Source organism: Helianthus annuus, chromosome 8, assembly GCF_002127325.2.
Source record: "Helianthus annuus cultivar XRQ/B chromosome 8, HanXRQr2.0-SUNRISE, whole genome shotgun sequence".
Classification (NCBI taxonomy): domain Eukaryota; kingdom Viridiplantae; phylum Streptophyta; class Magnoliopsida; order Asterales; family Asteraceae; genus Helianthus; species Helianthus annuus.
This window is the reverse complement of record NC_035440.2, coordinates 37,366,935-37,382,939: the sequence shown is the minus strand read 5'-3', so window position 1 is coordinate 37,382,939 and position 16,005 is coordinate 37,366,935. Positions and strand designations below refer to the sequence as shown.

At 37.0% G+C, this 16,005-nt stretch overlaps 2 protein-coding genes across 2 annotated transcripts; both read left to right on the top strand.

The window, feature by feature from the left end:
• The first annotated feature begins 759 nt into the window (after positions 1–759).
• Positions 760–1,946, top strand: LOC110869908. Its single transcript, XM_022119110.1, has 2 exons — positions 760–781; positions 1,351–1,946. Exons 1-2 carry the CDS (start codon positions 760–762, stop codon positions 1,944–1,946), a joined length of 618 nt encoding a protein of 205 aa, XP_021974802.1.
• A 4,508-nt stretch (positions 1,947–6,454) lies between these two features.
• Positions 6,455–9,636, top strand: LOC110872706 (mucin-5AC). Its single transcript, XM_022121568.2, has 5 exons — positions 6,455–7,110; positions 7,460–7,550; positions 7,817–7,931; positions 8,072–9,115; positions 9,210–9,636. Exons 1-5 carry the CDS (start codon positions 6,903–6,905, stop codon positions 9,459–9,461), a joined length of 1,710 nt encoding a protein of 569 aa, XP_021977260.1. The 5' UTR covers positions 6,455–6,902; the 3' UTR covers positions 9,462–9,636.
• Positions 9,637–16,005: the final 6,369 nt, after the last annotated feature.

Below are 16,005 nucleotides of genomic sequence, written 5' to 3'. Positions count from 1 at the left end.
TTTGTTCATTTATGTGGTAGCGGATATGACGATCTTGACATCATGAAAACAGCCTTGAATGATTTCCAATCAAAATATCCGAGTGGTTTTCAACATGTTGAGGCGTGAGAGGTGGTTAGAAAACATAACAAACATGCCAAAGTACCATTGTTGGACGAAGAAAGTAGTAGTTCGGGCCAGAAAAGAAAGTCATCGGATTCAGGTAACTACCACACAGGTACACATGGAACTGAATTCAATAGTTTTATACCCAACATAAATGAAGACCCCTCATTGGTAGACCACAAAGGAAAGATAAGAGAGCTGCCACAACGTCTGAAAGCTTAACTTGGTTGGCTGAGAAGTTGGAACATTACACAATTATGAGAGAAGCAAAATAAGCAAAAGCGTTGGAGTTGGTGGAAATAAGAAAGAAACGAAAGGAATACACTATAGCGTTAGTTGCGGAATGACGCGAGGCGGTGAGACAACTTATGTATGGTCGGGATATGGAGACGTATACTAAGTCAAACAACAATGTTCCACTAAAGATGTTGTCATTTACTCTAGCCTGGAAACGCCAAATCGCGAAAATATATAATTGGCCATGTAATTTCTAATTTTTAGTTATGGTTTATGTTTTTATTTTTCTATTTTAAATTATGTATAATTTTTAGAAATAAAATAATGAAATGGAACGTTTGATTGCAAAATGAAGAGTGGAGAGGGGAGCTGACATGACAGAGTATGCTTGACTAGGGTGAAGAGGGGATTAAGCTAATGGGTGGCGGGGACGTCCCTGGTCCGTCGGGGAACGTCCACACTGCCCCCCTTAGCCCCCTCGCGTCCCTATTATCCTCTTAAAGACGCTGCCGACGCTCCATCTTTCAAAAATCTTGTCGTTTTTTACGGCTATAATCAATAAAAATATTATTTTCAATATAAATAAGCAATCTCCCTTATTTTACCCCAATCACAACCAAACTCTATCCTACTTTCATACATTCTCAATCTTTTTTTAAAAAAACCCCTCTCATAATTTTATAAAATTTCAACCTTTCTCCCAAAAAAAAAAAAGACACAGTGTCTTCATCTTCATGTTGTTCATCATCTTTGGGGGAAGGAGATCAATTTTTTGTAAACGCCATATTGCAGGCGACGCAGATGATCATTGAGAAGGAAGGAGAGGAAGAAATCACGTCACGACCGTGGACTAGGCAAGCGACCATAAACAGAGACCGAGAGTGTTAGTTTATACTTGTATTTATTACTATAATGTTATTATATTTGTATGCCTTTATTATATTTTTGTGCAGTATAGTTTTTTTGTGTAGTAATTATTTTTTTTATGTTGTTATTATGTACGTGTAGGAGTCCACGATAGATTAGTGGCCGATTACTTTGCCGACGAACCGTTGTACGCGGACGCGATGTTTAGACGTCACTTCCGAATGAGTCGTCGATTGTTCTTATGGATAGCGGATGATGTGTCGAGGATTGACCCCATTTTTACATTACGGTTCGATGCTAGAGGCAAAAGGGGTTTCACCACCTTACATAAATGCACAGCGGCAATTTGCCAATTGGCGTATGGGACGACAACCGATACGTGGGACGAGTATTTAAAGAGGTCCGAAAGAACTGCACGAGAATGCTTGTACAACTTTTGCAAATGTGTGGTGAAGCTGTACAACAAGAAATATTTGCGAAAGCCTAACGCTAGTGATGTCCAAAAATTGTATCAATTCCACGAACAAAATCATGATTTTCCAGGAATGCTCGGAAGCATTGATAGCATGCACTGGGCGCAACAGAATTGCCCAAATGCATGGCGAGGTCAATTTACGCGAGACGATCATGGACATCCAACAATAATGCTAAAGGCCGTTGGGTCACAAGATTTGTGGATTTGGCATGCTTTCTTCGATGTTCCTGGTTCAAATAACGACATTAACGTCATCCACTAATCAGAGGTCTTCAACGATGTCGTACAAGGAACTGGTCCAGACACCAGTATTATGGTTTCGGGGGGTGGAATACAGGCGCGGTTATTATCTTTCTGATGTAATATACCCATCCTACGCTACAATCATTAAATTCACCACTCGACATACTAAAAAAGAAAGAAATTTGCCAAGTTTCAAAAGGCGGTGAGAAAGGACATTGAATAGTGTTTTGGGGTTCTACAGAAAAATGGCATATCATTGAGAAGCCAGCACATGCTTTTAAACCATAGCAGTTGCGATATTGCATGCACGTTTGTATCTTGATGCATAACATAATTATCGAAGACGAAGGTACAGTGATACGTGAGTACGATGCAAATGCGGTTAACAAGACTAATGTTCCGGTATGTATGTATGGAACAACAAGATTTGAACTTGTTCTCGTTACATAACGAGTACATACATGAAAATCTTAACGCGGAGTTGGTGGAATACATTTGGAACAACGCAAGCAACGACTAGTTTTTTTAAGCATATATATATATATATATTTTTATTTTTAAGTTATGTAGTGTTTTTTAAGTTATGAAATGTTTTATTTTATATGTTATGTTTTTTTAATTATGTTTCAAAAAATGTTGATTTTTCTAGGCTGATTCTAAACACACCCCCCCTCCTTCCTGATTATACCCCCTTTGTGAGAGGAAAACTGTCAGTCCCATGCGGGCCCCACCTGTAAATATGTGAGAGGAGGGGGGTGAAAAAAGTAATTAGGGGGGGGTGTAGAAAGTAGCACCCTTTTTCGGTTCTATAAAAGACCAAAACAATAAAAAAAAGGAGGGGAGGCCTATCCTCCACACCCATGCTCCATCCATCCTTTGAGGGTAGGGGTGTTCGTGGGTCGGTTTGGTTCGATTTTTACCATTAACCATATTCATAACCGAAATTTGGTTACAGTTAATCGGTTATGAATTCGGTTATTAACCAATAATTTCAACTAAAACTAATTTTTGGCTAAAGTTCAAGACTTTTAAGCCAATAGGTGTTCGAAATAAAAAAAGAAACCAACCATGTTGGAGTTAGATTTGGTTTTTTTATAAGACAACTAAGACTACATTTTATGGTTAAACAACCAATGTGGGATCAACAACAAAAAAACTTACTTAAGCCTTTGATTAGAAGTACAATTCTTTATCAAAAAAGGCACATACGTCAAGATCATTTTGTTACAAAGATACTTTTAGCTTAGTAAAAAAACATCTACATGGTTAGTATTAAACGAAAATCTATTACACAGACTTAAAGTTATAAGTTGGGTTCGGTTATATCGGTTAACCAAAGCTTCATAACCATAACCATATCCACTCGGTCGGTTAAACAAATTTCATAACAATTACCATTGGTTATGATCGGTTATGTCGGTTATAATTTGGTTATCAGTTATGGCGGTTAATATGCTCACCCATACTTGAGGGCCATCCTCCTTCAAAGATGACATGGCGGATGATGTGGAAGCCCATCCCTTGAGGATGGGGCATCACCACATCCACTAGCCTTACTCCCCCCGAGTGGAACACCCCTTACACCCATAGGTAGTGTTTGGTATGAAGAAATTGAAGGCGGAATGAAATGGATCATTATGATGGAATGAAAAAAAATCATGTTTGATTGTCATTGGTAATGTAATGGAGCATTCCACAAGGAATGTAACTCCTTCCAAATATAAGAATTTTCAGTTTCCTGGTAAGATAGTGTTTTTTTTTCATTCCTTGAATGAATAGAAAGAAACATATTACTACTACTATTATTATATTATATTATATTAATATTTTTATTATTAATTTTTTATTTTTATTATTTATTATTGTATATATAATTGATTGACTTCTTAGCTACAATAATTTTGAGTTTTTTTAATCTCACCTCCTCTAATTACACTTATGCATTTCAACTTCTTAGAAACTTTGTAAAATTTTATTTGACCTCCTCGAGTTTTACATCTTATTATTATGTACATATCGATATAAATTCAACTTGGTTTACGTTACGACAAAATATTTTTTAAAAATGTCAAATATAATACATTTTCATTAGACGGTATACATTCGAGTTACTTTACGTTTCATGAGTCATGTCATATATAAAACGTTTTGGTACTTATTTTTATAGACAGTTTAAGTTAATCTACGTTTTGACATTTATGTACGTGTCAGGATAAATTAAAATTTGTTTATGTTTCGACGTAATAACATTTTGACAACCTCGAGTTTTATGTGTTTAATTTAATGTACATGTTGGTATAAATTCAAATTGTTTACATTTTGACTTAAAAAAATAAGTCATGTCAAATATATTACGTTTTTTTGCTTATTTTTATAGACGTTTCCAGTTGGTCTACTTTTGATCGATAAACAATTACAAAAAAAAATCAGTACACTCAAATCACATTAAAAAAACGATCCCGCAACGCGGGGCATCAATTCTAGTTATTAACATTGAGGAAATTATATTTTTGTCACTTTTAATAAATTGTGTTTCGTTGATTCGTCTTTTTTTGTGTATCAAACTGTACAAAGTAATGATTCATTCTATTTACATATAAGTAACCAAATATCACAATGGAATGGAATGATCCATTTCATTCCGTCTCATCAATTCCATTACTTTGTTCATTCCGTTGTCCATTACATTACTTTGTTCATTTCATTCTCTCATTCATTCCATTACATTATACCAAACAGACCCTTAATCATAGTTTTCGGGTTATGATTAACATATAATGTCATGATTAGGTTGTTTGTTTTTTTAAACGGCTAGTTATGGATAAGTCAATGAAAAGCATACATAGATGATTGGTAGTTATAACCACCTTAGTGGCCGGTATTTATATTATTAGTTTTATACTTCTATTTCCTCTTTTTTAATGGCTAATACATTACAAACTCCCATTTACACTACTTCTAAGTTACACATTGCTTAAATTTAAATTTTTGAACCTGGGTTCTCTTCAAAGAGGCTTTTGCCTTTTATTACTACGCTACAACCCAAGTGACATTTCCTATTTAAAGAAAGTATAGGTTATTTCTCTCAAACAATTCGTATTTACATTTTAAATGAGATGAAATCATTTCTTTTTACAAATCAGACTGAACAATTACATTATGGCATTCGTGTTGACTTGGTTAATATAAATACTATGGCCTCGTTGTTTGAATGCAAACCTGGTTGTGTTCCGTTTATGTATTTGGGGCTTACAATAGGAGCTAACACGAATAAAGTTAATAACTCGAGGCCTATTTTTGATGTGTTCGAATTTTGGTTGTGTTCGTGGAAAGCTTTAACCCTTTTCATTGGAGGTAGAGTGACACTAATTAAATTCGTGTTAAAGAGTCTCCCTATTTACTAATTTTTGTTTTACAAGCTCTGGTTAAAGTGATTGAGGGTTTGGCGACTATAATTAAGAGATTTCTAGAGGATGGTTCAAACACTCTTAGAAAGATTCATTGGGTTGTTTGGAATCGAATTACAACTCCATAAAGGGGGGGGGGGGGGGAGGGGTATTGGCATTAGTAAGCTCAAAGACATTAACAACGAACCTTTAGCGAAATGGGCGTGGAGATATAGGAATGAAGATCAAAGTTTATGGAAGAAAGTTATTGAGGATTGTAACTTTAATAAAAGAGGATGGTTGGTTTGCGATCCAACAAAGCTATAATTACAAGGGATTGGAATAATATAGTTAAATTGGAATCCATGCTTACTATTGGAGGCCTCAAATTCTACAAGTTAATCAAAGTGGTGATTGGAAACGGAGAAAGCATTAGGTTTTGGGTTGATCTGTGGTTTTGTAATGAACCCCTCAAATATATTTTGCCTAATTTATTTAATCTGAACGAGTTAAAAAAAAAAAGACAAGATCGTGGATTGTTTCGAAAGACATGACCAGAGTATTGTTTGGAAATGATGTTGGAAACACGCTCCCTTGTTAATTGTGGAATTCTCAGAATGGCAAGTTCGCAACAACCTGCTGATTTCGGTTCAAATCACTCGGAATAAATATCAATAGGATTGGTTGGGAGAGGAATCGAGTCAGTTTTCTGTTGGATCGGTGAAGTGTCCGCTAGGAAGAGACCATGATTCAAGTCAAGCTTATGTTTTAGATTGGTATAAGTGAATTCCATCTAAATATAACACTTTTGCGTGGGGAGCTTTCGTTCTTTTGAATGAGATGGCTTTGTGAATGATATATACTTTAAAAAAAAAATTAATAATATTCTCACCGTTAAAAAGAAATTAATAATAATAAATAAATAAATAGATAATGACTGTCTGAAAACCCCCTTAAAATAACAAAAGTATTTTATTCCTACACAATCAGAATAACAATAACAATTCAAAACATTACATTGAAGAGCAGAGAGAATATATAATTTCAAAACATATCTGTTTTGTCTCATTATCATCCCCAACAATAAAACCCCTTAAAACAGCCATTAATTACACCCCTTGCCACCCTCTCTCTTTCTTTCTCCCCCTACAACTATCTTTTCAAATTCACTCCAACTTTCTCTCTCTAAAACTCCTGTCTTGTTTTCTCTCTCTAAAATTCATCTTCTCAAAACACTTCGAAGCTCAAAACTCTCATCTCATATAAACCTTCATCTTCATTCTCATAACAACACCTATTCATACTTCTGTTCTTCAAAATTCGTTAACAATGTTCAATTTTCTTCAAAAAATTTGAATTCAAACGGTCAATTTTTCCACCATTTCAAACCGTTTCAGCTCTGTTTTCAGATCTGTAGCTGATAATCTCACAATATACCTGTACACATTAGCTTTGTGTTCTAAATTTGAAAGCTAGGGTTTAAGATATTTAAAAATTAGGCGCGTGCATTGATTTGCGTGCATACGATGTGTTTTATTAGGGTTTAGGGTTTTGGAATAGTGAGACAGTGGTTATTGGTTGTTGTGGCGATGAATCGGAGCTTCCGAGCGCCGGAAAAAGGAATGCCGGCAGCTGCGGCGGTGATGCAGCGGCAGCCGCAGATGATGGGGAGTTTTAGGAAGTCTGTGGTTAAAGAGAAGGAAGAGGAGTTAGGTTTGTTTATGGAGATGAGGAAACGAGAGAAGGAGCGTGATCTGCTGCTTCAAAATACTGAAGCCGAATTCGATTCTTCGATAGGTAGTTCTGTAATTTGATTTGATTTATTGATATGTTTGTGGAATTGTTCAAAGAATTATAATATGTTATGCTCTGTATTTGTCAGTTGATTGAATGAGTGAGTTAACCTACTATGATTAGAAAGATTCCATTTCAAGTTGAGATAAATTAATTACAAAACAATTTGAAAAGAGTAGATTAAGGCCTCATTCCCTATTCAAAATGTTGGTTTGGTGGATTTCTATAATAGTAGGGGGGGGGGGGGGGTTAATAACTAATTGGTTATTTGTATATTGTTCGAAATGTCACTTACCTATGTAACTTGATGATTGTTTTGTATCCGTCTAAACTGTTATATTTGATTTCGCAGGATCGTTTGGCATGCCTGCAGCAACACCTGTTAGAAAGACAGGCGCTGATAAATTTCTCGACTCTGAAAATGATAAGAATGATTATGATTGGTACTTAATCTTAATTTTATATTGTCTTTATTTTATTATCAATTTGTTATGCCACTGGATTCTTAGTGGGTGAGGCTAAACGTATCCTCCCTGTATGCCTATGGCACCCCTCTTACGAGAAATATTAGGAGATGATGTGACTGATTTAGTTTTGTGTGTGTGTGTGGGGGGGGGGGGGTACATTTAGCACAACCCTTGTATGCACATGTCGTATGAGTTATTGGGTTCATTTGGTTACTGTTTATTGAACCCTGTTATGTTTTCAGGCTTTTGACACCGCCTGGTACGCCTCTTTTTCCTTCACTAGAAATGGAATCACAAAAAACCGTCAGGGCCCAAGCAGGAACACCTAAAGTCCGCCCTACTGCACTAAAGTCTCGAGTAAGATATCTTGGTTATAAACGAAGTAGCTTTATATGATTTTTTTATGTCAGTGATACCGGTTTGAAATAAATTTAGGAGCAATTTCATGACCATGAACTTGTTAGTCAATGATGTCGTTTACTTTGCTTATGTTATAGCTATCAAATTCCCAACCAGAGGCTATAAACAGGAATGGTATGATATCTAGACAGCAAGTGCCATCTTCCGGATTAAATACATCAAGTATCGGAATCCGTCGGCCCTCTAGTTCCGGAGGCCCGGCTTCAAGGCCTGCTACTCCAACTAGAAGGCCCGCTACTCCAACCGGAAGGCCCACATTAGGCCAGTCAACCAGGCCCGTATCAAATTCAACCAAAACAGTTTCTAACACAACATCTAGATCCACTTCAACAACAACATCTAGACCTTCAAGATCCTCTACACCTACTTCTCGGCCCACCATGGGTTCAACCAAGCCCACACTACCAGCTAGATCTTCTACACCTACACCACGGTCCACCGCAAGATCTTCAACTCCCACAAGCAGACCATCTTTATCCGTAACAAAACCCGCATCACGCGCCTCAACTCCAACACGTAGACAACCCGCATTGACAAACGTAACAAAACCATCCACACCTATGGTTAAATCTCCTACACTCACAAAGCCTGTTTTAAATGCCACAAGAACTAGTGGTGGAGCGCCACCACAACTTGCTAATTCTCCAAGTTCCAGACCAAGACCATGGAAACCGCAAGAGATGCCCGGTTACTCCCTTGAAGCGCCGCCGAATTTAAGGACCTCACTTGCTGATAGGCCCCCTTCGGTTACGAGGGGGAGGCCCGGTGCGCCCAGTAGCCGGTCTTCGTCGGTTGAGCGGGTGACTACCGGAAGAGGTAGAAGGCAGTCTTGTTCACCATCAAGAGGACGACCACCTAATGGCGTGATGCATAATAGTGGAAGCTCGGTCCCAGTTCCCGCACTGAACCGTGCGTATGCTAAAGCTAATGATAACACGAGCCCGGGATTGTATGGGACAAAGATGGTTGAAAGGGTGATAAATATGAGGAAATTGGTTCCACCGAAACAAGATGACAAGCATTCGCCTCATAGTAACTTGTCTTCCAAGTCATCTCCTGATAGTTCCGGTTTCGGTAGATCGCTTTCAAAGAAATCACTGGATATGGCTATACGACATATGGTAATTGTCTTTGTCCACTATTAGATTATTATTATTATAATAATAATAATAATAATAATATAAACTTTGGTTATGAATTGTTTGTTTGGAACAGGATATAAGGAAAACAGTACCGGGTAACCTGAGGCCATTGATGACTAATATTCCAGCGTCGTCAATGTACAGTGTGAGAACGGGAACGGGTCCCACAAGAAGTCGAACGCTTAGCGTTTCCGATTCACCACTTGCAACAAGCAGCAATGCCAGCTCCGAAATGAGTGTGAATAACAATGGTATGTGTTTCGATGGAAACATAGATGATGACATCAGCAGCGAGAGGAGTGTCATGAACATCCGCGGAAGGTGAGAATGTGAGATATCATAAGTTAATTATATCAATTTGTATGTTAATTAATCTGCTTAACCTATGAATGATAGAACCTGTATCGCCTAATTTAGTTATTAGTTTGAAACAGAAACTGCCTTTTGTTAATCGGCTTGGTCAGGTTTGCAAAAGGGTTGAGTCCTTTTTTTGTCTCGTATTAGCTGAGTGTGTTGGTTGGTTCTGTTCGGTTTGGTTTGTACGGGCTTGTATAATGTTTAAAATGCAAATAAATCGAGCCTTGTAAAAAGAGGTATTGAACCTATCCGGCCTGAATACCTTAAATGATTGTATGTTATAACAAGATATAATGTGGTACTCATAGAAAATAAAAACCTAAAACTATAGAAGTTATCCCCATAATATATATTTTAAAATAAAAAAAATGTATAATACAATTTGTTTAACTGTAACACCCTCCGTAGTGGGGCGCTACCACACGACAAAAAAAGGGCATAGCGCCCCATAGCGCCGCCGCACACACTACGACCGGCGCTATGGGGTAATTTTTTCCCTCCCGCGATGTATATCACGGTGTGACCATTCTTTCCACACTCACACACATATACATACATACATATATATAAAGCCCCATACATATATAACCCCACTACACACTCAAGTTATATAAAGCCCCTCTCTTACATAATCCACCACTTGTCGTATAACGCCCCACAAGGGGCTTTATGACTTTTCTTTTTTGAACGGCAAAGAACGACGTGCCAACCACCGTGACATCGGGCGCTGTGGCCAAGGTCGACTACTCGACCGCCGCCAGCCCCTTGGCTCTCCCAGATATGCGGAAACCCGACCTCCATCCGCCCGAAGGCACGACAGAGGAATAATCGGTAAAACCTCGCCTCTCATCCAAGACGAACCGGCGTGACCCGTATTCGCCCTTCATCTGGATGCCGGAGAAAATAATGGGGAGAGTGGGAGTCGAACCTGGGTCACAAGAAACACTAAATCTTCCCCAACTACTCAACCACTACCTCATTGGCCAAGGGGCTTTATGACTACACATTTTCTAATCTAAGCAAACAAAAAATCAACCATCAAAAGCAATCAACAACATGATAGTGTCGTCCAATGATTGGTCAAATTTGTTTTTAAGTGTCATGTTTGTTGGAGTCGTGGCCGTGACAAGATGGAGTCTCGTGAATCTCGTTTGTTGACTGGACAAGATTCTTGATTGTGGTTACATATTCAAGTATTGAATGAAAGTGGTCCCAGACAATCAAATTCTGGTGGTTGCGATTTTGATTATTGCTATGGTAATGTTTTGAAAACCGGACCAGTAACAAAGCCTAACCAAGGTTGGAGAACTCGCTAGTCGCTAGCGGGTCGGTGAGGTAGGGACTAGCGACTACTCGGGATTACTCGGGATTAATCGGGATTAATCGGATCGGACTTTTTATGCATAATTTTAAGTTTTTATACATATATACATATATTTTTATACGTAATTTTTTTAAGTGGACAAGTTTTGACCGGAATCTGGGAGGTTTTGGCCGGAATATGTGTTTTTTTCCGATTTTTTCTGACTTTTTCCGATTTTTTCTGATTTTTTCCGATTTTTTTTTGTTTTTTCCCGATTTTTTCCGATTTTTCCCGATCGACTAGTCGCGATTAGGGCCGACTAGGGCCGATTAGGGCCGACTAGGCCGACTAGCGATTTTTCAGTTGATGGGCGACTAGCGACTAGTCAGCGATTAATCGTCGACTAGTCGCGATTTTTGCAACCATGAGCCTAACAACGTTTTGTTGGTTCAACCGGTCTCAAGGCAAAAGGAGGTAAGATAGGCGGTTTTCCCTTTGTTTTTACCAATTCACTCAAAAATGACTCGTTTATTAGCTAGTAACCGAGCCCATGATTCTTTTTTAACATTAGGGCACCTGGTGATGATGGGAGACTAGGCGAGTAGGCGGCGATCGCTAGTTCGATCCTTGAACTGAGCGGGTTTTACCTCACCGCACTGTCGTGCCTTCGGGCGAGTGTTCACGGGCTTCGGCCCTAGGTGAGGGTTTTCCCCGGTTCGGAAGGCGAGTGTATCCCGATGTGGTGAATTTCGTCAGTAGCCCATTTGGAGGATTCGTTGGCCGTTTAAAAAAAAATTCACTTAACCTTTGGCTATGCGTTCTCTTCCACCTCAACCTCACATCATCATCATCCCCTTCCACCCCCATCTAGGGCTGTTCACGAGCCGAACCGAACCGACCAGACCTTTGCTCGTGCTCGGTTCGTTTACAAACCGATCTGAACCGAACCGAGCATTTTTTCAGCCGAGCCAAAGTCGAGCGAGGGTCTCTCGATCCGAGCATTTTTCAAACGAACGTCGAGCAAGTATCGAGCGTCGCAGAATAAACAAGGAAAGTGACAATGGGAGTGCTAGTTATTAGAATAAACTGCAGTTTTCGTCCTTGATGTTTCGTCCAATAGAACACAAGTAAAAACTTAACAAATAACAAGGAATACAAAAACACTCAACTAGTTCTATCGAGATTAACTAAGCGGGAAGATAAATCGTCGACCGATTGAAACATACCATTGTTCTATTAGAAGTTTGAAAATGAATTAATCGATTGAAGCAAAACCCTGACGAGTTGGCGTCTTGGCGAGTGGCGACGGAGAATCGAATAACGATGGCCAATGGGGGGTTTTAATTAAGGTCTTGCATTTCTGAATCAAATGGCGGGTTGAGACTTGAGTATTGATCGACGCTTCACATTTTAGTATTTGAAATTTAGACTCAATTACTCAAATAAACATTTAAGTATTAGATAATGGACTATTGGTATTGGATTTCAATTCTAATTACTTAAATGAGCTCTATTTGGATTTTGGACCAAACATTGTTAATGTTGGTCTCTAGTCATTTCAATAAAAATGATACACACACAAACACAAATATATATGTATATGTGTATAGTGGAGAGTTCAAATATGAAGAAACTATAAATTAAGAATAAAAAGAATAAAGAGTACAAAGGTAATTTGAATAAATCATTTAATGAGTCTATTCTTTATTTTTGCTATTTAAATTAATGAACCCTAATTATTCAATGAGTAATCGTATAAAATAGTTTTGCACCTTACACAATAAAAAACAATTATGCACATAATCCTACATATTCAACGTTTCCTACACCATAAAAACAATGTTTTGGTGTAACGTACATAATGTGCAGGACCCTAACACTTTTAAATAATTTTGCGACTCATAGTAAAATATGTGTAGGACACAACACTTTTCAATAATTTGGTCACTTCTAATAAAATTGGTGTAGAACCAACACATTAATGGTGGTGAAGGAGGAAATTATGGTGACATTAATAAGACTTGAGTAACCCTTTATAATATTTATTAGTATTCTACATCAAAAGTCTACCCTACCCTTATTAATTAAAGCATTAATTAAAAGTAGACAAAAATTATATCTTAATTCACAACTATTGATAAAAAAAATATAGGGCCTATATTAATTTATTTTTCTTCTTACAAGAATATTCTTCTCAAATGAACCTCACTCTATGTGTGTGTATATATATATATTAAAAAATAAATCGAGCCAACCGAGCGAACCGAATTGAGCGGACCTTTGCTCGTGCTCGGTTCGTTTACAAACCGAACCGATCCGAATCGAGCATTTTTTTTAATCGAGCTGAATCGAACGAGCAAATTTTGAGCATTTTCCGAGCGACAATCGAACGAGCGCCGAGCAATTTGAACAACCCTACCCCCATCAAGGGTTATGGTCCCCTTCCCTATCAACGTTTCGACTTTCAATTTGAATCGGGTAGGTTGCGGTGGGGATCACGATGACATTGAATCCTGATCAGGGGGTGCGATGTTCCCTTTTGGGGTGCGGTGTTCCCTTTTGGTCCTGAGGCATCCTCTCTCGATCCTCATACTCCTTAGCCTTACCGGTACACTCTTTTATGAAAATTGATAGCTTTACATGTTGATGGGAAAAATATTTAAGAGATACTTGGATTTATGAACTAATAACAACTAGTTGTATATCAATTTTCTTTCAATCAAAGTTTTTATAATGTGTTCTACATCTACGGGTGCTGATAACGGTTAAAAAAACCGATCCGTTTTTTTTTTCAAACTTGATCAAAACTGGTTTCGAAAAGAGAATATGCCACAGAATAGTAATGAAGTTTTAGGAGTGTTCCAATTAGGTCACTAATAAAATTTATTGTTCTAATTAGATCATTCTACTTTATTTTGGTGTTCTAATGCTAGATATTTTACCTGAATAGCAGGTCATAGTCCTACATAACATTTATTTATGGTTATTTGTTTATCTTCTTTTATGACTCTAATTTAAATGCTTTTGGTGTAGGAGTAATTAGTACTTTCTTTCATTAAAAATTTACTGACATCTAACTATTTTTCATGATTGTATAAAAATTTTGATAACTTTTTAGAGATCTTAAAAAAATCACATTTTTTAATTTTTTTTTGCATTTTTTTAACTTTTCTACAATTTTATAAAGAAACTTTAAATCTATTTCGCATTTTTTTCTAATCCATTTGGCATTTATGTGCCATGTCAATATTTTTTTTAAATAAAAAACCTAAATAAATGTCATGTAGGATTGATGACCTTTTATTTAGGTAAAATATCTAGGATGAAAACATCAAATGAAACTTGAATGACCTAATTGGAACAAAAAAAAAAAATTATGAGTGACCTAATTAGAACACTCTTGAAACTTGGTTACTATTGTACAAAGTTAACCCGAAAGAAAAACAACGGTTATGTGGGGTGAAAAACCTAACCTATATAACCGGTTAGGACTAGTTAACCGCCATCAGTTAGAAAAACCGTTTTTTACTCCGAAAAATAAAATAAACATAAGACATACATATCTATACTATATAATAAAAGAAAATTGTTTTGGGACACTTGTCATTCTCTTATTTAATTGATTAAAATAATAGGTTTAGAATAAAATACAAAGATTCAAAAAATAAGAAGTCGTCCAAAGGGTATCAAATAGACTCTGATTGACCTCATTCAACCGACATTAGAGTCGTCTTATCGAACTCTACGACATTAATTAATATGTATGGGTTGATGGGTTACATTTATATTAACTCATTTATGTCAATATGGTATGTAAATGTCTCTGTCTTTGTTTTGAATTTACAGGAAATATCTATACTATATAGTTTAAATTGTTCAACCCGTGTAACACACGGGGAACTAACCTAGTAATAATCTCAATAAAATTCAGCTTTTATTTATTTTTAAAGCTTTGTACTTAACAATACATAAATTCATAAAATAAACTCCAATACATTTTCTATATATAATCATCATCATCGTCTTTGTTGATTATTCATTTTCCTCTATTGGGAGTCGGGACTAGTTGAGCGTACCTATTAATCGTACGCGGCTTCATCACCGTAAAGTGAAAGCGCTTGTCCTTTTGATACTTTGTATTCGTAATTGTGTATTTGTTCTTCCACGATGATTTCGCTCTCAAGGTTTGATACATGTTGAATACTTTCCTCCCTGTCCAAGTTCTCTTTTAAGCAAATGCACGTTTCCATCGCCTCTGGAATGAGTTTTGTTCTTCGGATAGATAAAACACAACCATTAAAAGAAGGCAGATTCCAAAGCTACCTTGGACGCTTAGTAGATCACGACCATGATGGCTAGAATAGATAATTGTGATTCTCATTGTTTCCACCAAGCCAAAATATCAAAGTTGTTAAACCATTCGGGTAATATAGGGGATAAAAAATTGGTTCCTAAATATAACCTGAGTTCACTATTTGGGGTACTACCTCGAGCCCATTTGCTATTGTTGTTTCTTAAACAATTATATAAATTTACCTACGAGGTCTATCTTTGAACTACTACTACTCGACGGCTACATTTTTGTTCCAATGGTCGGCTTAAAAAAAGTTAAATCGGTTAACTAGTTAAAGTTAAGTTAAAAAAAGTTTAAAAATTGGTGATCACTTAAAACTTTCTAACCGGTTAGTAACCTATGGCTATTTATTAGCCTAGACCAATTATTTAGGTACTGGTTACGGTTATTAACCAAATTTGGTTATGTAACCGGTTTTAGTTAGCACGTCTAACATCGTCCATTCCAAAACATGTGTTTGTACCAAGTGGTGGATCTAGAAAATAATTATAGGGGCAACTTTCAAAAAAAATTAGCGTACTTCATACAATGGTTATGTACGAGTCAAAATGGTTCGTGTTGAAATGGTTCAGATAAAAAACGGTTTGGTCGAAACTGTGTGCGTCGAAACAGGACGGTAGGGGTGTTCATCGAATAGAATTTTCGAATTTTTCGAATAACTTTTATTTTCCCTTAAATTCGAATTCGATTAAAACCTACCCAATTCGATTCGAATAAAAAACCCAATTCGTATTCGATTAAAAATTCGAATTGATTCGGATTCTTTTAAACATGTAAAAAAACCATGGTTGTAAAACAAGGTTTCCAAGGCCGAGTACTCCTCGAGTAGTAGCTACAAGGTAAGCTGCCGAGACG

What these genes read in the sequence shown, in the direction of transcription:
- LOC110869908 (XM_022119110.1), top strand. Translation starts at nt 760, where the DNA reads ATGGGTGGCGGGGACGTCCCTG. An exon ending in GGGTGGCGGGGACGTCCCTG is followed by an intron (nt 782 to 1,350) that starts GTCCGTCGGGGA and finishes ATGTACGTGTAG; the next exon opens with GAGTCCACGATAGATTAGTG.
- LOC110872706 (XM_022121568.2), top strand. Translation starts at nt 6,903, where the DNA reads ATGAATCGGAGCTTCCGAGCGCCGGAAAAAGGAATGCCGGCAGCTGCG. An exon ending in CGAATTCGATTCTTCGATAG is followed by an intron (nt 7,111 to 7,459) that starts GTAGTTCTGTAA and finishes TTGATTTCGCAG; the next exon opens with GATCGTTTGGCATGCCTGCA. An exon ending in GATAAGAATGATTATGATTG is followed by an intron (nt 7,551 to 7,816) that starts GTACTTAATCTT and finishes TTATGTTTTCAG; the next exon opens with GCTTTTGACACCGCCTGGTA.